The sequence below is a fragment of the Zonotrichia albicollis genome, chromosome 4, assembly GCF_047830755.1.
Source record: "Zonotrichia albicollis isolate bZonAlb1 chromosome 4, bZonAlb1.hap1, whole genome shotgun sequence".
Taxonomy (NCBI): domain Eukaryota; kingdom Metazoa; phylum Chordata; class Aves; order Passeriformes; family Passerellidae; genus Zonotrichia; species Zonotrichia albicollis.
The window spans coordinates 64,321,140-64,343,896 of record NC_133822.1 but is presented as its reverse complement, the minus strand read 5'-3'; the positions used below and the strand labels follow the sequence as shown (position 1 = coordinate 64,343,896).

At 41.1% G+C, this 22,757-nt stretch overlaps 1 protein-coding gene across 2 annotated transcripts in view; it reads right to left on the bottom strand.

The window, feature by feature from the left end:
• MAPK12 (mitogen-activated protein kinase 12) overlaps positions 1-22,415 on the bottom strand; it is a 32,969-nt gene extending 10,554 nt beyond the window's left edge. Inside the window, exons 1-6 of one of the 2 annotated variants that reach the window (XM_026790353.2) lie at positions 22,172-22,415; positions 21,323-21,447; positions 11,742-11,800; positions 10,346-10,457; positions 2,231-2,260; positions 530-577 (exon numbers count right to left, since the gene is read on the bottom strand). In XM_026790353.2, coding sequence (XP_026646154.1) covers positions 530-577; positions 2,231-2,260; positions 10,346-10,457; positions 11,742-11,800; positions 21,323-21,447; positions 22,172-22,271 — 474 coding nt within the window. In that variant the 5' untranslated portion in view covers positions 22,272-22,415. Of the gene's footprint in view, positions 1-529; positions 578-2,230; positions 2,261-10,345; positions 10,458-11,741; positions 11,801-21,322; positions 21,453-22,171 lie in introns of both variants that reach the window. The other variant, XM_005481928.4, reaches the window with a different exon arrangement.
• Positions 22,416-22,757: the final 342 nt, after the last annotated feature.

Sequence of the window (22,757 nt, the reverse complement as noted above, 5' to 3'; positions counted from 1 at the left end):
CCAATGGCTTTTTGTGTTTGATAGGAAAACACTAAAATTACAGAACTCTGGAACATCTGAGTCAGTCTCCAAAGACCAAAATTGTATTACAATGGCTACATGCAAGTATGTAGTTTGCGTGTTGCAGGCTAAAATCCACTTTTGTAATGCTCTGCATCACATTTTATTTCATTCCATTAAGGGTGTCCTTCACAAACTTTGATCTTCTGTATCTCCCAGCTGGTAGAGTTAGACTTTTTCTATTTATTTAAAGCTGAAATTCTCACATAACCGAATCACTCCCACCAACTCTTCTGTCTCTTTTAGGGATAATACCTTGGCCATAAGATCTGATGTGTCCTTACACACCAGGACACTAAAGTCCCCATTCAAATTCCCTGTTGTTCTGTGAGGATGCACAGGCCAATTGTGGTTCAAGAGCAAAAGCCTGGCCCAACACAGAAACCAGCCAGCATGTCCACAGCTGCTGCACCTGTTGTCTTCTGTCTTCTAACACGTCTGACTGGTTTTTCAAACAAACATACCTTACCTTCAATTCACAGTCTTCATTTACGGCCAGGTTTCCAGGCTTTAGATCCTGCAACCAGATTTTAAATGAATGTTTTGAGTTGTTTTTTTTTCTTTAATTTTACAGCAAGACAATAAAGTACTCTTTTTTGCTATCTTCCCTTCTTTCTTTCTGGTTTTATCGTTTTTAAATAACCATTTTGAACAGCAACAGGTAAAATGCTGTCCTAACACAAATAATACAAACAAGGATGCAAACTTACACCTTTGGCCTTTTTCCACTATACTTCCCCTCCAAGAAAAATCAACTTTTTTCCTGCTATAAGTCAGGAAAATACTTGCCTGTGAAGGAATTCACTAGTTTTTCTATGAGAGGGGTTTGGACATAAATTTGTTGCATTTAATACTAAGACCACAAGGTTAACAATTCACATATAGAGTTCTGGACTGTACATGTTGCATATTAAAATATGCATTATAAAAGTTCCTTACCCTGATAGACTTAGAAAGAGTACTTAAAGAATCAAACAAGATTTTACATAAAATCCTATGCTCTCTTCTGTGGAAAAATCAATTTTCTAAGAAAGTCAACACAACTGTAACATGAAAGAAGTATTCACTTAAGTCTCTTAAGCCACCTTAGAGACTTCTAATGATCTTCCACAGTTGGAAAGCTTAGCAAAGGGAAGAGTACTGGCAAGGACTAAGATGATATTGCAACATCAATGGCTCAGAAATACATTATTAGATACACATTTTCCTTCAGCTTTTTCAAACCTTTGTTTGATACACTTTAGCACAAGATCTTTAGCAGTAGCTTCTCTCTGAACTTTTTAACAAGGGAACCACCTGTTTTATACAAACATCTTTTAAGATCAGAGGAGCCTTGGAGAGAAACAATTTGGTGCAAAAAAACATAAAGAAGCTCAAGAAGCTCAAGGGTCATCAAGAGAGACCTTAGAAGAAAACTAAGCAAGGGTAAATTTAGACCATGATCGCAGCAGTTGCAAAAATAAAAATATAAATATTTTACATTATTTTGTCAGTTGTGTATTTTCCATGTCCAGCTTAAAGCTGATACAATGTTCACTGTCTATGGTGCTCCTGACACTTTATTAAAAAAGGACAATTTCTACTGTTCTAATGCAGTTTTGGGGGAAGATATACTGCTTGGTACCACAAAGGCATCATTCAGAACTCCTTCCTCACAGTGCTGAAGTGATTTCAAGTGGCCTTTATACAGAGAAGGGATTCAAAAAGAAACAAATGCTTAATTTCTCTCAGAAAAAAACCAGAGGTTCTCAAATCTCTCTAATTTTGGATAATTTTTTTCAGTTTCTAAGGATCCCCCAAAGCTCTGAACGCTAATAAAACATTTAAAGAAAACATAAACATTGTTTTAAAAAGTTTACTCTTTATTAAAAATAAACAAACAAAAAACCTCCCAGCTCTTATCTATCTCAATTTAGACACTATTTGCTCTTGTGGAGACTTCAAAAAGTAATCTAGGAACCCCAAATCTAAGCTGTATTCAGTGCAACTTGAGTGCCAGCTTACACTGACATAGCCATGCCACCTTTTGTTCCACTGAAGAAGAAATCAAAGGTACCAACAAACTGAGAAAACCTATAAACAGAATTTCAGGCCTATTTATAAGCATGCTTATACACAAATATCATTCACATTATCAAAATATAAACAACTTTCATGTTTTTCCACTTACCCTGTGAATTATGCCTGATGAGTGAATATACTGTAAAAAGAGAAAGTATTTTTTTAGTCAAGGTCTTGAGTTTAAAAGTAGCCTGGGATAGGGGAGAAAATACTTATACATGGTGCTGAAGTAAACTGAAATTAGAAAAATTTTATTTGTTGCACAGAAGATCCCTTTAACTATGGCTTTAATGTTTATTTAATGTTCATTAGCATTTTGACCTTTCCCTCCCTTAATAATGAGAAACCACTAAATCAGTTTGAGTACTGCAACTGATATATATATATATATATATATATCAGAATGAAACATGGTATTTTATACATCAGAAATGCTCTCCTACCATAGGTGTCTCTGGTGTGCCATCATAGTTTAGACTCATATGCTTCAGCAGCACTGGCTTTTAAGAGATCATTAAGACTGGGATGAAGGCCAGTCAAGGTCTTATCTGAGAATTCTTGCTACATGCTTCAGTATTTCCTCAATGGAAAAGGGAAAGGTGAAGTTCAAAGACATTCTCTTTACTTGCATATTTTCATCACCCATTCAGTGACCTATTTAAAGGCTCACAAAAGCCAAACCACCAAACTGAACACCCAGGACTAGTTCTTTTGGGGTGACACCTGATAAAATAAAGGTGTTTGAATCCATGACTGCCACTAAATGCTTCCCACTGAGGAATGCAGTTTCTCTCACCACTGGATGATACCCTAGAAGAGACAATTTTCATCACAGGCAATAAAGGGAACTTGTAGTAACTAGTTCAGATACATGCATCTCTTGCAAAGATCAAAATGCAGAAAGCTGTTCTGAACTGAGGACATGGTTTCCAAGAGCAGCCTGGGTGTGCTAGTCCCTTCAGGGGTGGGGAACTGATCTGAAACCCCCACAGACCATACTAGTGATGCTAAAAAACATGAGAACAGTAAAAGTATTTTAAAAGAGACTTGAGAATGAGTAAGATGCAAATCCTCCAGCTTCACCCAAAGAACTTGCATTTTATTCCGCTCTGAAGAATGGGACAAGTGGCAACAGGGTCACTGGGAATTAGCTGGCAGAGCCAGAAAATACCAACCAAGAATAGTCAGCATGACATCAAAGAAATGCACAGAAGAAAGGAGCTTTGCAGGATAATTGCAAATCAGCCACAGCCATGACCATCTTCCCCAGCAGCCCTCAGGATGGGCAGTTAAGCTCACAAATGCAACAGTACCTCTGCAAAAGGGTCCTCATAATCCATCTGATAAAAAACACCAAGACAAACAAAGCAAAGTTACAGAAAAAAAAACTTCTTCAGACAGAACCAATGTGCCTTTCAGTCTTAGATTTCTGAACTTAAACCACAACCCATACAACCTAAGCAACACAAGATCTGAATTTATGGTGCCAAGCTTTTAAAGCAGTGACTGACAAAATCTCTGACAGTTAGTCCTCTCTTACACCTGACCAGCCACACCAGATGTGGTCTCACAGGTTCTAAAAAGAGGGATGGGGGGAAAAGACCCCACTTCCTTTGACCCTATGCCTACAACTTTACCCATCCAGCCCAGGCTGTGGTAGGGCCCTGCTGCTGCAGGGTCACACTGCTGTGCCAGAGCCCAGGCCTGTCCTGGCAGCTGCAGTAGTTCAGTTCCTGCTGCAGATTACTTAGAGATTGGGCAAGGTTTAACAGCACCCATAGGAAATGCCAAAGCCTCTCACAGGATTTCCTGGGGCTGACACAAGACTTTGAGGGCACACGGCTGCTTCACAGAATGTTTGCTGTGAAACCACTACAGCAAACACAAAACTACAAAATGTTTTATCTGTCATGGATATGCATGAAGTGAATTGGGACAGGAGGAGGAGAAAGTTTGTCATGGATTTTACATGGAGACCATATGCACTTTAAAAAACAAAACCACAAACCCAAACTAGAAATATAACTGTAAATAGTTAAACTCCCCATAAATTAAGAAAAAGATGTCCTCTGTTATCCCTATCTTGATCAAGGATATCACAATATCTACTTGCATTCTAAATTATTGCAATATCTTCTAACTGAAGCCTCTTGATTTTCCAGAACAGATGCTTAAAATATTCTATAGTTGGTTTGTGCTGCCAAGACTGTACACAGTAAGGAAATAGCTGGCAGACCCAGTCATTTGGCACCTAAGAATGTGGAATGTAGAAATAGGAACTAAAAGGTCTGCACCCTTCACAATTTCAGTTAAAGAAAATCTCACCTGTTTGGGGGGAAGAGTATGATTTTGCTGTCATTTTCAACCCACTGAAAGTTTTATGAATGTCCACAGCACCAAAATCATGTTAACACCTTGGGGAAAGCTCCTATATTTTCTGAAAGCTCCTCTTAACATAACACTAGTGAGATTACCTGAATTAGCAGTTATTCCTGATTGCAATGCACACATCAGCCCTTCTGTAGGCTGAAATACTGGTGCTGTGCTGCAATGTTCCTTTCACAATAGCAGTATTTTTTAAAATGCATTTCATAATCTCCTGGCAGGTAGCAACACTGGAACTGTGCCAGTCTTCATTCAGAAGGTTTTCTATTTCTGTTCAACAGCCTTCTGAAATGGGATCGTGTTCTTACTGGTTCTCCTCATTAAATTATCCATCCATTGACAGATTTTTCATTCTTAATGATTCAGAACAGAGTAGGCATATCCTTCACAAAGTTTCTCCCACTTCACCTGAACCATATTTTATTCAAGAACCCAGTTAACACAAGTGAAGTGCCTTGCAGCACAGGAGCTCTGTGCATTATCCCAAAGACAATTTTGATAGCCTGCATAAATCCTGGAATGCAAGCTTCAGATCATGCTAGGAAGTCATCCAACAATCATCTAAATTTCAAGCATTCTTTTCTTTCTATGTCACCTCTACACAAACTAAAAAGCTAATCAAAAGGGAATTAGCAAAGACTCAGGAGAATGTGTTCTAGGGAACATGCAAAATGAAAATGAAAAGCATTTTGGCAGGGAAGTAAAAAGTGAAGAGCAAATGAGTCAGAGGGGGAAGGGAAAGCAGACAAGCAGAAAAATCCAGCATAAATGTGAACAAAAGGCAGTAAATACAAATGAGAAAAGGAGAGAACTAGAGTAGTACATCTTACCATAAATATGGCAAGAGAAGCTTGAACAGGTGTTTGCATGGCCCAATAGCTGTCTGTCCCTTCCCAAGCACGATGAACAAAGAGAGAGGACTGACAGCCACCTCCCCCAGACCTCTATGAACAGGAGCCCAGCTGGCATTCCTGCAGAACAGGGACCCAAGACTGAAAGCTGCACTCTCTTTCCACCTACATATACAGACATTTATGTTTAGCTTGCCTTCTGTGCTCTTTGACAATACACAGCTTTTCTGTCAAACAATAGCAAAAAAGAAATTATGGAAGCCCTTCCAAGATGCAAGCTCACATGTAAGTAAAACTTAATGCCAGACTAAGGTCTGCATCCAGCTAGGCAACAGGCAAAGGAGAGGTACGCCATTGCTTTTAAATGGTGTCACATCACATTGAATTACAAGGCTCACCAAAGAAAGAAAATTAATATTTCATTCTCTGTAGAAAAAAGACAGTAAAATGATAAGAACTGACAAAAAAGAACTGTAGAGACTTTCAGAGCAAAGGCTGAAGATAAAAATCTTTATGAACTCAGTCTTGACCTCAATTTATACAGGTTTTTTAAAATCAAGGCTGTTGAGCCCTTTGTATACAACCAATCCAGAAGCAGCCTACAGATAGAATGTAGAAATGAAGCCTGCAAGGAAAATGACTGGGGGGCTTAGCAAAAATCTCCCTTATCCCTTCACAGTACATCAGTCACAGAGCTCTCCCTTACACACATTAAACTGTCACATATAAACAGGTTGTTACAGTAATATGTGCAATGTGACAAAAATGATGAACAGCCTTCTTGCCTTTGACCAGACATAAATACAGATACCATAAAATTCTTATATACTTTACAAAGGACAAATGCATATTGCACGTTACATCTTTAACACCAAAAAAACCCCTCAGAATAGACTCCATCAAAGTTAAAAGGTGAAAAACAAAGTCATCATACAAAGGAGAGGCTAAGCTTGAGAAGCTGAATGAGTTTTACCACAAAGATCTACAGTGGCATTCTCCCCCTTCCCAGGTATTTGTCCCTTACAATGGCTCTACTGAGTGCTAGCTAAGTGTATGTATGTTTGTTCCCCATGCCCTGCCAAAAAAGCAATCCAAGTAAACACAGATGGGCTGTCTTTAACCCAGATAAAGCAGACCTCAAAAAGTACAAGACTTTAATGAAAAACTTGGCTAACCTTTTCTTAAACAGCTAATTTACTGATATCTGTAAAAGAATAAACAAATTACTGACTCATTTTCTTTCTTGTCTGCATGTTAGCAACACTGCTTTCAGCTTAACATATTTTCTACCACAGACAGGGCTACAAGAATGTGCCTCAACACTAGACCATTCCTATTTCATAAAAATATTTTCAGCTAGGTGTGTACTTCTGGCTCAAATGGTTCAATGAGAATTCAGCAATTAATGGAACAGATACAGGAAAGACTGTTCGCCAGAGTTTGCTGTGTAATAAGAAATAACAAAACAGCCTAGTAGCGAAATAATATTTTATTTCCTGCTGGTAATTTTGAGGTAAGTACAGTTTTAAAAACATGGGGTAAGAAACTATTCAGGTAAACCACTTCTTACAGACCACCTATCACAGTTACTATCTCAGCATCCCTGCTGGTAGTTGTTGCCATGTAACTGCTTTTATTTTTATGTTCCTCCTACAGGAGACAGTCCTTCATGAACTCTTTCAGCAAGTGTTCTTCACATGGGATGCAGTCCTTCAGGAGTGGATTGCTCCAGTGTGGGTCCCCCAAGGGCCACAGGTCTCACTAAACCTGCCAGGGGCTGCTCCAGCACTGGCTGTCCATGGGCTGCAGCCTCATTTAGGCCACATTCCCAGGCTCCAGCATGGTGTGCTCCACGGCTGCTGGGTGGATATCTGCTCTGTCGTGGTCCTCCATGGGTTGCAGAGGAGCAACCTGTGCCACCAGGGCTTGCAGGGAAATCTCTACTCCAGCACCTGTGGCATCTTCTCTCCCTCTATCCTCACTGACCCTGGTGCCTGCAGGGGTGCTTCACATTTTCTCACTCCCCTCTCACAGCTGATGCCAACATTTTTTTACCCCTCCTTAAATGTATTACCATGCCCTGATCATTGCTGATGGGCTCAGCTTTAGCCAGCAGCGGGTCTGCTTTGCAGCCAGCTGGAACTTTGTTCAACAAGGAGGCAGTTCCTGGTGTCTTCTACACAGCAGCCACCCTGCAGCCTTCACTAACAAACAAACCTTGCCACAAACCTGCCCAATACATCCTCATAAATTCCTGCTCTGTTTTCTTCCCATGTATGTCAACCACACACAGTTGCTCCACATTTGTCTTCCACATTTACTGATCCAACAGACTTCAGCATCAGCCTTTGGGGCCACAAGCTCTGCTCTGCTGGCCTCTGTCATAGAGTGTCTGTCACTAGGCCAAAATGTTTCTAAGCCATTTCACCAGAATTAAATTAATTATTCATCCTTTCCACTACACTCAACCTAAGCTAATTCTTTACAGTTCACATATGCCTGTAAAGTCAGCACAAATGCTGTTTTTCATCCCTGGTGAATAGCATGCTTCTCCTGGAAACCTGCTTCCCACACAGTTACCTGCTGGAACTTAAACAGACCACTCCATTTACACAGTTCTTCAGACAACACTTATTAGGACATGGCTTTGTGACTAGGGAACTAATTACAGAACTGTAATTGTAACTCCACATTCAGAATCCAGGTTAGAGGTGATATTTCCTCCAGTTTAAATAAAACAAATTTGCCCAAACCTGGCTTTAGTTTACCTGACTTGAGGTTCCTGCATTTGTAACATGGGAACTGTAGCACTTAAATGCACAACTATAAACACAAAAGATAATTACTTAGCACATGTAAAAGGCTATGTGAACAAAAATCTACTAAAATAAGAACACAAAATCCAGGGTAGGGTCAAAGAGAAATCAATAATGCAGGACTCAACAAGAAAATGTATTTATTACGGTTTTTGATGGGAGTAAAACAATTTACTTGCCCTTCTGTATGTGTTCAGTGCTGAGGGACAACAGAATCATGGTTATGCTGCTCCTGATGTCATTGTCCAGGCACAGCAAGCTGTGCTGCTATTTAATTATTTTTTAATAGTGTTTGGCAATGCAAGCATAGCAATGAATCCACATCCTGATGGAAGTGCCAGACATTCCTGTATCAAAATCAGGTCTGTATTTCCACTGCACAAGCACACCCCTACACGGACTTCACTTATCTGTACAAGTACAGAGCAAATTTCTGCCCATACACTGTGTGGTTACAGGACCATAAAACCAAAAATGTACAGCGCCAGCAGCAGCCAAGGAATGACATTCCATTTAAGACAGTGCCATTCCATAGCCTCCTTAAGTGTCTCCAGAGCAGCAAAGAGAATTAAACAGCCTTTACTGCAGGAGAGCCTGGGTAAAGCCTGCAGACCTAGGTCAAGGTTTTTCTTCTCTTGGAATTGTGTCACTACCAAAAGAAGTAGTAAACCCAAAGGTAAACACAGTAATTTAAGAACTGTAGTACCAGTATGGATCAAGAATCATTTTCCTGTCACATTAATATAGGTTATAGATAAAAAAGGGAGCTTAAGGAATCTTCTTTTTGTGTTGTAAGACCATGAACTTCTACATGCAAACTGTGAGCAAAAACAAAACTAGGGAGAACACAAGCAAGTGCATCATGAAAAAGTCAAGGTACTCAATGCCTTCTTTTCATCCATCTTTACTGGTACTATTTGTCATATCATAGGTCCCTGAAATTGCTGGAAAAGTCTGGAGAAAGGAATATTTAATCCTCAATGGAGGATTAAAGAATATTCCTTATTCAGATAAGGAATATCTGAACAAACACAAATTTAACATTTAAACAAACAGCCTGATGGGATGCATCCATGAATTCTAAAAGAATCTGGCCAATGTCATCAGGAGTCCACTTAATAGTATGTGAAAGGTCATGGTGATCAGGAGATATTCCTTATGATTGCAAGAAAGCAAATATTGCTCATGTCTTCAAAAGGGTATTGAAGAAGAGGAGCAAGGAAGGCCAGTCAGCCACTCCTCACTCTCTGGGAATGTGATAAGCAAGTAATTCTGGAAACCATTTCCAAAAATTACAAGGACAAAGAACTGATTGGCAGTAGTCAACATGGATTTACAGAAGAAAATCATGCTTGACAGCCTGTTAGCCTTCTGTGATAAGACAACTGGATTGGTGGATGACAGGAGGGCAGACAGTGTTGTTTACCTTGTCCCTTGCAAGGCTTTTGAAGCCCTCATAACACCCTGAGAGACAGTGGAAGTAGGAGTTGGATTAATGGACAGTGACTGAGCTGCCAGGATCAAAGAGCTGTGATCAGTGGCAGGAAGTCCAGCTGGATGCTCATCACCAGCAGTGCCCCCTTAGGGATGGTACTGAAGTCAGTTCTGTTTATCATTTTCATTACTGACCTGGATGATGGGACAGGGGGCTCCCTCAGCAAATGACACAGGAACCCACTGAAGTTCAACAAAATCCTGGGAGAGAATAATGCCATGCACCAGACAAGGCTGGAGATTGACCAGCTTGGCAGAAAAGGACCTGTGCCCCTGCACCAAAGACAACCAAAAGCCTCATGCATTGGGCAGAGGATTGCCAGCACCTTGAAGATGATCCTTCCCTTTTCTCATCTCTGGTGAGACACACCTGGAGTGCTGTGCTCAGCTATGGGCTTTCCAGTTAAAGGGAGACACTGAAACAAGCTTAATAAAGATGACTATGGGACTGGAGCAACTTATGTAAGATAAGAAACTGAGAGAGACAGGATTCTTCAGCTGTAAAATTATACTTTCTATAATAAATGAATATAATTATTTTAATTTAGTATATAATTTTTACTATACTAGTTGAGATAAATTTTATCCTGCTAATAAATTATAAGTACTTATAGTACTCCATAACAGTTTACTAGGAAAAAAACCTGTGAAATCAAAATAGTAGTACAACTGGCAAACCTTTAAGCCTTTTAACATCTGATATACCAGGAACTGGATTCGATCTTCAGTTAATTTCTCATGCTTCATTATCTTACTCAAGTCTGTTCCCATAAATGGCATAACGAGGTAGCTTAAAACAAAACAAAAATAGAAAGAAAACCAAACAGATTAACTTGATTAACTTTGTTATGTAAAGCATTATTGTATGTTATAGTTCAATTACAATATTAAATTATAGATCATTCCACTTACCAAACAATTCATCCTCCCACCCTCCAAGCCTATCTGTTTTTATCTGATTGTCTTAAAGAGGTATTGCCCAGTTCTGTCACTGATTATGGAAATTTGCTAGTTATCAGAACTAGCTTAGAAAGAAACTAACCAAAAGCCTCATGATATTTCAAAGACAGCTACACAAAAAACTAAGACATTAATGCAAGGCAGTGTACCTCACAGTCATGACCAGGCAGCACAGCCACTGAACTAACAAAATCTGGAGGATGATTTTAGGGTCTCATTTAAAACACAGTGCTTCAATGCTCATCATGTACATGTGCACTCTATTATACATGCTGTATAAAATGCCAGCACAGTAGACAATATGGACAACATTCATTTTGGCTCAACAATCAATAAGAACACATGCTCCATGCTTTCTGTACTTCATTTTCTACATTTTTCTGTCAGATAGCTTTCTTTGTTAACATATAAATACACAAAGTTGTTTAGGAAACATAGATACACTAGATGAAATCCAGAACAGTTCTACTAACACAGGAAACCTGCATTAAACCCTAAAGGATTTCTGGGCACTGCTTCTCTAGCAACTCTAATTCACCAGAATTGTAGCAGTAAACAAGTAAAACAGCAGACATGTTAAACATCTTGTGTTTGAGAAGCCACCAAAAGGTCAGGGAGATGTGGTAGAAACAACCTGTAGCAGGGGCTGTTTGGACCACTGACTGGGTAAACAGTCATGGGGCACAGCAAACCACAATGCAGATAAACACCAAAAAATTCAGCAGCAGCAGCACTTTTAACTGATCCTTGAATTTGGATGGATCCCACTGAGATATGCCACATAGTGGGAGTAACTTTTAGCCTACAGGATTGGGTTATGAATTGCCCTACCATTTGAGCAACCTGGGCCTTAGGGTAAGAAATCAGGATTTGTAAGGTGGATTAGGGAATTCACTAAACTGCCATTTATTAAGGGCTGAAAGACAGGAAACTGGTTCCAATGACAATCTGAGAACTCCAGCCCACCAAAGCTGCATGTAAGAGTTATATTAAGATGAAACTCAGAAAGAAAAGTCCAAGAAGCAACAATTTTGAAATTCTCTATTTAAAAAGCAACAACCTTTCATCCCACACAAGCAACAATGCTCTGCTCCAAAAACAACTTGGAACTTACAAGTCATTAAACTTCTCCAGTGTTACATCTGGTGTGAACACATCCAAAATTCCAATGACCTAAAAAAAAAAGAAAAAAAAAAGAAAAAAAATTAATGGCTGATTTGACACAATAAAACCGAAATCACCTAATAAGTGGAAAAATATAATCTAAAACACATTGAGACATTAGCTATAGGCATAAACATGGCAGAAAGAATACCTAAAGTAGTGCCAGGATTTGTTATGTGTTAGATTTTATAACTCAGAGATGGCAGTTTTACCCTATAACAAAAAAATATAAGAAGTACCTACTGGAACTAAAAGTTCAGAGGCTAACAATTTTATGTAAGAGGAGACAGTACTTTATCACTTTAAATACTATCATGCTGAAAATAAACCAGAAAAATCAGACTATAATATGAAGCACTTGTAAGTGCTCTCCACCTAGCTGGGCCTGCTGCTTATCAATGAAGTGCACTTTAAACATCTTCCAATTTCAGGAAAAGGGTTATTTAGGTATATAGACTATATTAGCTTCTTGGAAGCACAAAGAAGAAACCAGAATGAAGCTGGTTTTATTGAGAAAAAATTAGCAAGAACTCTATATGATTTACTATGGCTTATACCTCAAGTTCTCCAGAGGTTTTTATGTCAAACAAAAGCATCCTATGATGGAACAGAGAAATAATAATCTAATAAAATGGATTTTCCACCACAGCTTTTCCTATTAGTATGGGTTTTGGGAGAACTACAGAAACCGACTGGGTTCATTACACTAAATACCAATGCTTCTTTCAAGACCACTGAACACCAGAAAATTAAATACACAGAACTCAGTGCTCAAAAAGAAGTAGCTGCAGTGATCTAAAGCCAGATTTTAGATGCTGCATAATCCAGGCAGTGCCTAAATAACACAGGCTTTTAGAGCTGCTTCTTTTCTACCTCTGCTGCTAATTCATGACCATTTCTGTCTGTTCAGAGGAAGACTCCCAAGCCTCAGAGTGCTCGTGGTGTTTCCCAGGTGCAGGCTGCTATGTCACAGAATCATAAAATATTCTGAGCTGGAAGGGACCCACACAGATCACTGAGTACAACTCTTATGTGAACGGCCTGTGTGGGGACTGAACCCACAACTTTGCTGCTCTTAGCAACATGAGGTTGTGCAGGACTTTGCCAGAAGCAAGCTAAAAGACTAACAAGCTTTATAACCTTGTTCAACCCTGTCTTTGTGGCCATACAGACATTATGGTCATACAGTCATCAAGAACTGTCATCCAAATCAGACATATTCTTAAATAAGTGAAAATAAAGAGAAGTATGAGCAGAAATGGAGGGGGGAAATGCAAGAAAAGAACACCTTACTTTATTTAAAGCTTTAAATGCCCAACCATGATGAAATCCTTATTGCACACATTTTTACTCTTTCCACATTAAGAGCAGACTACTACAGTTAGACTGGATATTGTCAAAATGATGAAGAAGATAGAAAAACTAATAAAGATGAAGGCAGAAAATTGTAACTCCCTTTCTCTGCACATATATCTTTGAAAAAAAAAGTCACTAATAATATTTACTTGGGACTGTTATATGAAACTAATTAAAGAAGAATAAGTACTATAAAATAATAATTAAACCCACAGAGGATGTGGTTATTATTTGAAGTAATACCACTAGTGCTAACATTACAATAAGAATTTTCTTTTTTATCAGTTTTACATAAGGTTTTCCTTTTCTCTGTGTAGGCAGCGAGAGAAAGGAGGAGGATGGGATTACAAAGACATACTTTGCAACAGTGGAGCATAATGCAGCCCTACAGGCATTTCCTAAGGCAGTGTGTGTATGCAAACACACAACCAGAAAAGTTGTGTGCTCTCTTCAGATGTACATATATGAAGAAGGAAGCTAACATTTTAGCAGTAATCTTATTTAATATGCATCTTCCTTTACCAAGCTCCACTTTCTCAAAAGTCTTGCTTGTTCTCCTTAGCAAGTATTTCCATGCCCTCATACACCTAAGCAAGAACCACAAGAAAATAAATCCCACCACATCTGAATGTAGCAGTGAAAGACACTGGGACACCACAATGAGAAGAAAGGACACAGAGGAGGGTGAAATAACGTGGCTGCTCTATCTCATGCATCTGCGCACCAAGGCATTACCAGGCACCCCCTGTGGAATACAGGGGCATGAAGAATACATTTCCATGCAGAACAGACCAGCCCCAAAACACACTAGGGAAAGTGACTAACATTCTAATGTGTATCCATTCAAGTACACAGAGCTCCTGGTACTCAATGCTGCCAGATGTGCATCACTGCTGAGGTAAGGCTGCAAACTTACAGAGACAAACCTACCATTGCTGCAAATCCTCAGTCAATGAAGCCACCAAGAACAATGCTCAGCTCCCAAAGAAGGAAATTTAATAATGAACCAGAAAACTCTTTAAATATGCTAAGGATGTCACAATACTTCTCTTCCTTTACAAACCAGGTTTTCTAAAAATCCTGAAATCCATGTTAGTGTTCAAAATGGTAAGACATACTAATAGTGAATCAATTTTAAAATATACTGAAGGACCCATTTCCTTTTCCTCAGTGATTTTTATTTAATAGTTGTGGTTTGGGATTATTTTCCTGTACTGGAGCAGAGTCATTCATATTTCCATTTAGGCCAGAGGTTTTTGCAGCTATATTAAGCATAAGGAAATATGTGATAAAATAAATCCTCTGAGGAAGATACAACTCCAGCTACTTGTTCAGGAAAAGGAAAAAAACGGACAAAGTGTAGTCAACTCCCTCCTTTATAATATGATGGATAATCCTCCTTCTGTTTGAAATCTCTCAATTAAAGACAGTATTTGTAAAGAACTGTATGATGTTCCAGCAATAAAGCAAGCCACCATAAACAATCACAAGAATAATTTATTTTTTCATAGTGTTGACTATATGAAACATACCAGAGATATGTGTGAAACCTTCTATAAATGCATTTTTGGCATTAATCAGCACAATTACTGACACTATCAGAGTTGGAAGCTCAGCTGAGGAATGAACCCAGTACACTCTGCAATGGCAATGAAAAGGATCTGTGGAAATCAGCAGCAGTGCTGCCTTTTCAGGGTCTTATTTTTACCCCAACTAACTTGCCCAGAGACAATTTCTCCCACAAAGAATGCATCTACTGTACATTTGACTGAAAAATAACCTCGATTTCCTCAGCCTGCACTGAAGTACTTTAATAGCTTTTGTCTCAAGGACAGATATTGCATCACTTCCATAGAACTACAGATTGGTTTGGCTTGGAAGGGACCTTTAAGTTCATGTAGTTCTAAACCCTTACTATGGGCAGGGACCCTTTCCACCAGACCAGGCTGCCCAAAGCCCCATTCAACCCAGTCTTGGACGCTTCCAGGGACGAAGCATTCACATCTTCTTTGAACACCCTATGCCAGCGCCTCATGACTCTCAAAGTAAAGAATTTCTTCCTTATGTCCAATGTCAATCTACCCTCTTTCAGTTTAAACTATTGCTCCTTGTCCTGTCTTATAAAAAGCTCCTCTCCATCTCTCTTGTAGCCCTCCTCGTGTTCTGGAAGGCTGCTCTAAGGTCCCTCCGGAGCCTTCTCTTCTCCAGGCAGAACAACTCCAACCTTCCCAGCCTGTCTTCATAAGAGAGATGCTGCATCTTCCTGAAGCAAAAACCCACAAAACTACCCATCTCCTGGTCTAACTTGTTTTCCAAAGATATGCTTTCACCCCAATATATTTACTCTGAAGCCAGTGGGGAGTGGGTAGCAGCATCTCTAGCATTTCTTAGCCCTACTGTGTGTGTCCCCTGACCACATTCACCAACTTTACTGTTGTTAACAAATAGCAGGTTCACATTGGTATGGTGGTTTCTGCCCTTCCCTTCTCAGCTGCCTTCTTTTCCAAACACCATTCCAACAGCAGAGCACAATGGTGAATAGCTCCTTACCTCTGCCTTCCCCTGTACTTTGTATTGAATTACTTCTATTCAAGGATTGACCCATTTCATTTCTGTAAAAGACAGTTTCTGATGTAAGCAGCAGTACATCAAAAGACCCGAATCTAGTATAAATTAATAAATAATGTAGGTTATGTGACTCATGCAGTAAGTGCTGCTTTCTCCAGTAGATGTTATGCATGAAAACACAGTGAAGCTGAGTGGCTTTAGCATTCAGGCTAAACATGCAAGTACATTTCTTAAGAGAGAGCCTTGCTGAACTACATATTATGTCCCATTAAATTTTCTGCAGGATTAACTTCACGTTCCTGCGCTGTTCTCATCATGGGCATCCTTTTACTACACTAAAAACTCCCAGTCTTTTTAAAATTTTTACTATTCATGCCAAGGCTTGTACCACAGTCTCCTTTCTTCCTCACAGATATGAGGGACACCTGGAATACCTCTTTTTCTTTTCTCCTGCCAGCACATTGGCACTCACAAGCCATACCCATGAGCATCACCACACTCTTCCTTCAAAGGATTCATATGTAACACTGGACAGATTCAAATCCTGCAGACAGACTCATCTTCATCTCTAGACTGGATGGCAATCAAAAGAGAAAGTTTGGGTTTCAGTGCAGCTTTTCTTATTTTAATTTCATGGAACAAGCTCATCAGCTTGCTCTACCAGAACCCAAGGCTGGGTGTGAATAAATGGCTATCAGCTGAAGCCCAGCCTACATAAAGCAACTATTAGTCAAGTTAGGAAAATAGGAAGAAAGACAACAGATATCCCTATGCTGATTTATTGACTTTGGAGTATCAAAATAAAATTAATCCAGTGTCCTGTTAGTGGCCAGTGTCGACATCTAGCTCCTAGATGTGCTAACCTTTCAGTCTGCAAAAAGGCAGACGGGAGCGTTTCTCTCTTACAAATTTTTGACAGCAACGAACTGTCCAGTTATAACTGTGTTTTTGCTTTCTTAAGGACCAATAAGGAGATTTGGCATTTCCAGATAGGAAATATATGCACTTTACTGGCATATATGTCCCCAAAGAATGTGAGTTTTTAGCTGGTGCAGTCCTGCAGGACTTGCTGCAGGAAACCTCTTCTAACAGAGTGAGCACACTCTCATCCATTAAGGCATCACTCATCTACAACTCCCTTGTTGGTCTGATTTTGTACACTGCAGATGCTGCTGCTTTCCTCTGCTCATGTCAAGCTAGATGAACTGCAAAAGGTGACAGATTTAAGATTTTTCTTAGGCAAGAACACAGCATGACTAACTATTTTCTCTGGAACTAATTCCTTCTCTGGTTGACACTCTGTAGGTGAAAATAAAAAGCTCAACATTTTGTTTTAAATAAAAAAGAAAACAGAATTGAAAAGCAGCCAACCTAAAAGTGGATCATCCTCAGAAATGTAATTGTAGAGAGACAGATAATTTGGTGTCTGTTGGATATCCAATTCCTTACAAAGGGGAAAAAAAGCTACATCTTCTCATAATGCAAAACACAAGCTGGTCTTCAGATGTAGGAATACACTAGAGAATAATTTCCACCCTGAGCAATGAATGAGAGCATAATATAGAGTACCTTTAAACAAATACTGCACTGGTCTCTTACATACAGAGTTTCCAGGAAGGGAAAACAACTGTAGAATATTAACTGACCCAAGAAATGTTTAATGGGCATTTGTCAGAAATGTTACTCCAGAAACACATTCAGACTAACTGGTAGAACTGTGTCAGAATTCAATGTGGGTGAATACATGTACACACAGGTATATGCACAGGTACAAATGCCACACTTTGATAAAATCCACACTCTGTTCTGACACGAGCCACCAGCATAAGCCATTGCTCTTCTCTTCCTCTCTGCAGTGCCATCTCCCCTTGCCAGCTATTCTATATTCCTGCTTGAAAATTTCTCTTAACCTGGAGGTGAGGAGAGCACCAGGGCTGGAGCACTGCAAAAAACTGTGCACTTGTTTCAACAAAAGCAGTATCAAGGTATCACAATCCAAGCATGTGAGAAAAACCAAGTTATTTGCCAAAAGAAACTAAAGGTTCTGCACCTCCACTTACTTGTCTGGGTTTCACTCTGCATACACAGACATCTCCATTAACTGCAGAAGAATACACAAATACAGAGCTATGCAAATGTTTGAGAGCTAAAGCCAGGATCAAAGTTAGCACACTAGCCATATTTTCACTGCTTTTGGTTTTAAGCCAGAGCCACAATAGGCAAATTTTAAAGGTCCTCATTTCAAATGAATTCGAAATGGACAGAAACACAGAACAGAAGCAGCACTACTGAAAAATAGTTCCTAAAGGTAAAAAGACCATTCCTCTGTACAAGATTCAGCAAATGGGAAGAAATATTCAAGAGCTGGTAAGGCTGTATGGGGAGCAATACTACAAACCAGCATGATTAAATGAAGAGAAAAACAGCCCCAAGAAGAGCTTTCTTCATTCTGCCTTAGCTGTGGTTATTCCTCATTTCCATACCATGCCCTTCCACATGCCAGCTAGTTATACAGCTACAGAGTGATCCAGCAGCTTATCCCACTGGAAATAAAAATTTTCTTTTTGGCATTGTCTAAGGAATTGATCTGTCTTATACTGCTTCTTTAGTAGCAGAAACAGCTTATGAAGTTTGGGAAACATCCTGTGCTCTCTCAAATTAAAAGGCCTACCCCAAAAAAAAAAAAAAACCAAAAAAAAAACCCACAAAAAGGAAAAAAGCATACCAGCATCATTAAAGACTGATTTACCTCTCACACACATGTGAGTACCTGTCCCTTGGCCCCCAACCCTCCTTTGGACTTGTTTGCAAAGGGCTGATGAGAAGCCCCATGTGATCAAGTCTGCGTGGTTTACACAGGAACATTCCTCACTACCTGGTCTACACAGAAATATGCCTCACTACATTTACTTGAGCTTTACTTGAGAGACTTTAGGGAGAGCAAAGGTCTAATGAAAGATGGTGCAACCAGCCAGCTTCTCCTGAAAATCCCTAAACAGACAAGCAAATTGACCTGTGACTTAGAGTCCCTACAAAGTAAAATACAAATCCAATAAAATTCAGTGTAATTACTCCTGCATTTGCTTTTGCAGACTTCTGGTCATCCTACAACCATTCTGCATAAAAAATACGAGCATATTTCTCAAACAGGATATAATGGAGTTCATCTAGGGTACTAACCAGTAGTTTTACTTCATTTTTCTTCACTGACACGCTGATGAATTATATCCATGAAACACAGGTTTAATGGGATCTTCTGCTATCTTAATGGAAGATCAGGGCTGCTATTTTTAACACAATGTGTCAGACCATTACAATTTCTTCCATCATTCTGAATATAGCATAAGGTTAAATAAACTGTGATAATGTATTGCTGCATGCTTAACACAAGAATTCCCTGAAAGCTACGAGGGGCAGAGATGGTCCATTGAGAGATAATTATAGTGAAACAAATAAAACATCACACTTTCCATAAAAGCCAACATCAAATTCCTTGTCGTCACAGAAGTAATTTTGAAATAAAAACAGGTAAGAAGAGTGAATTGGATACAACTTTAACTATCAAATAAACAGAAGAAAGTATTTCCTGAGAGGGTGGTGAGACTCTGGAACAGGTTGCCCAGAGAAGTTGTGGACATCCCATCCCTGGAAGTGTTCAAGGTCAGATTGGATGGGGTTTTGAGCAACCTGGTTTAGTGAAAGGTGCCCCTACCCACAGCAGAAGGGTTGGAACTAGATGATTTTTCATATCCTTTTCAATGTGTGGTTCATATCCTTTTCATATCCTTTCCATTCCGTGGTTCTATGTTTCTATGAAATATGCAAAAAGAAGCTCTTTGACAGAATGGTTGTGGGTCCAAGGGGTCAGGCTGAAAATCATGATGAGGAGTAACACTGCCATTCTGGTTTAATTTTGGATGGGTGAAGCAGCTAAAGGAGTACCCTTGAGATCAGCTGAGGAACTGAAAATCCTAAGAGGCATTGCTGCTGCTTCTAATTCACCAGGGCCAACATGACTGACAAAAGGGAGTGAGGCCAGGGTGGCAGATAGGAATTGTCTTGATGGCTGCACTGCCATGTCTGTCTCATCACAGATGGGTGGAACAGTCAGTTTCTGCTTTCAATCCCTGCAGCATCATTTATTCAGTCTTTGTTCTCTAATGAATAGATGATTTTAACAATTCATGTTAAAACTTTTCCCTAGTACATAAACCACTTCTTTCTGTGGCCCAAACTGTTTCCTCTGATTGTAAATCATTCTCTTCCTTCATATATATTGATTTGTAACTTGCACAGATTGTGCTCAGGTTCCCCAGTGACCATTTTCTTCTGGACTCTTTAATTACCAATTGAGCCCACAGTGGAGTTCTAGAGTATTATTCCAAAGAGCATACACTGCATATAATCTGCTAGGAGAGGAAAATGCTACCCAACAGATTATTCTGGGAAATGGAAGAAAAATAATCTCAAAATTCTGGACACAGGAGCTTGGCAACTGCACAGGCTGCTCTGCTCCCAAATGTTCAGTAAAGAAAATGCTGAGAGTATTAAAGCCCATACACAGAAGTTTCCTGCAAACATTAACTCTTAAAACATGCAGCAGCGGTTATGAGGCAGTTACTTTGAAGTAATCAGACTAAAAGACTTAGATTAAAACAAGTAGACAGTTTCTTAAGTCTACAAAAAGCTCTTTTTCCTTCTGGACTGTCAGGATAGCCCACAAACTATTCTTCAAACAAACCTAGTTGGTACTCACAATATTATATTATAATATTAAATTATTATTATTATTATTTAACAGTATTATAATGTTAAATGGCAATGACTAGTTATTGTTATTACCACTTTCTCTCATCCTCGCTTTTGATGTCTCAGGTTTTAGTGAAATGCTTTGAGACTCCATAACAACTGTTTTTGCACAAACTTCTTTATTTTTTTTCCTAAACTCCTAAGCAGTACTGGGACCACAAATCTTTCTCTCAATCACACTTTCAACACTTCTTTCCACAGCTGTTCTTTCACATTATATGGGAATCATGTGCAGAGTTCTGTTACCTATTCTCTGCTTCACTGTAAAGCAATTTGTTTAGTCATTGGTGGACTTTTCCTGTTTCCCATTTATATCAGCCTGAAAGGTTCAAATGCTTCATGAACAATAAAAAAGGAGAAAAATGCTAACCTCTCCTTGAAGATACACATGCGTGCATCTTCAAGCAAGCTCAGGGGAACAAAAAAAAAAAAGAAAAAAAGAAAAAAAAGATGCTGGCACTTAAGACCCACAGACCTGTACTCTGTATTCTCCTGCAACTCACAGGAAGGTAGTAATGGAGACTGTAATTTCTGGCTTTTAATCCCTCTCACTAGCACTGAGCAAATTGCACTGTGGTCCTAACCTTCTCCACCCAATTTTTCCTACGTGGAAATTAAGTGGTGTTTCCCACAGGATATTCTAGTTTGTGTGAACTGATGTTTGTAGGACAGGCAGACAAAAAAACAGACTGAAAGATTTCAGAATTCCATTCAGCTACACGAGCCTTGTCCAAATGTATATATTTTCTTTGATTTAGAGTCCCTAAGCTGTAGTTTTGAGATAATGACTCAACTCACGTTTTCATGCTTCATGTGTTTCAAGAGGCGCAGCTCTCGGTAAGCTCGTTTGGCAAAGAGTTCAGACTGAAACGGGCGGTACAATTTCTTAATGGCCACTTTGGTACCACTTCTTCCATCGACAGCTGAGCTTTAAGGGAAAAGAAAGAGTTTGGTGAGCAAGGACCGAAGCAAGTCTGCAAAGCCCAGCAAACTCGGCCAGGGGCTGCATCCTGCCCCACGCTGCCGGGCCCTCGGGGGGAGACACCGCCCCAGAGCATCTCTGCCAGCAGCCATCTCACTTCGTTCCTTTAAAAGCCTGCCAGGCTCTGTAATGAAATGTAGACAGTTATCAAAAGCTTTAAAGAGGAACATCTGCGGAGTGGGAAAAAAAATTCCCCAAACTAAAAATAAGACAAAAAATCCCACTAAACACCCAAGCCCACCACCAACGCAGAACCAAACCGAGGGGTCCGCCCTAAGCGCTAAAACACCCCGGGCTTCAGGGGCGCCGCCGCTCCGGGGTGCCGCGGGACGGGCTCGGCAGCGGCGGGCAGCGCTCCCGGGCAGGGCTGGGGCAGCGCCCCCGGGCAGGGCTGGGGCAGCGCTGCGGGCTCTGCTCGCTCCAGGCACGGAAGGCGCCCGGGTCGGATTCCCCCGGCGGAGCAACCCGGCCCGGGGCGGCCAGGTGAACAGCGGGGCCGCCCCTCTGCACCCGCGGGGCAGGCGGCACCGGGCGGGGCCAGCCCGGGTCCGGACAACAACCGGGAAAAGTTGGCAGGGAGCAATGCGCCAGAGGGCCGGCCCCGGCAGCATCCCCCGGGCCGGGACAGAGGCCGCCGCCCCCCTCGCCCCCGCCTCCCCGCTCACCACACGGCTCCGTAGGCGCCAGACCCCACCGGCTGCAGGTCCCGGTAGCGGTCCCGCACTTCCCAGAGGGTCTTGGTGATCTCCTGCCGGTAGAAGCCATTCTTGGGGGAGGACATGGCGCTGCCGACCCCCGCCGGCTCGCGCCGACAAAGAGCCCGGGCCGGGGGAGCGGGAGCGGCCGGCGCCGCCGAGCCGGGCTGCGCTGAGGGGCCGGGCCTCAGCGAGCGGCGCCGCCCGCGCCCGCCCCGCGCAGCCCCGCCGGCAGCACCGCCCGTCGGCAGCGCTCACCCCGGGGACCGGCACCAGCACCCGCACCGGCCCGGCAGCGCCCTGCCTGCCCCCCAGCCCGGGAGCCTGGGACTGCGCTCCGCCGAGTCTGGGCGCGAAGGGCGCGGTGTCCCGGCGGCAGCGGAGCGCGCCCGGCCAGGGAGGCAGGTGCCGAGGCTCTCGCTGTCCGAGCGAGTCCTGGCCGTGCGGACCAAACCCCTCCGGCCGGCTCTTCCCCGCCATGGCCCCCCCTCACGCGAGGCCCGTTTGGCGTTTGTGCTCAGGCTCGGTGAGGTGCCATCGGCTGCTGCATCGACGT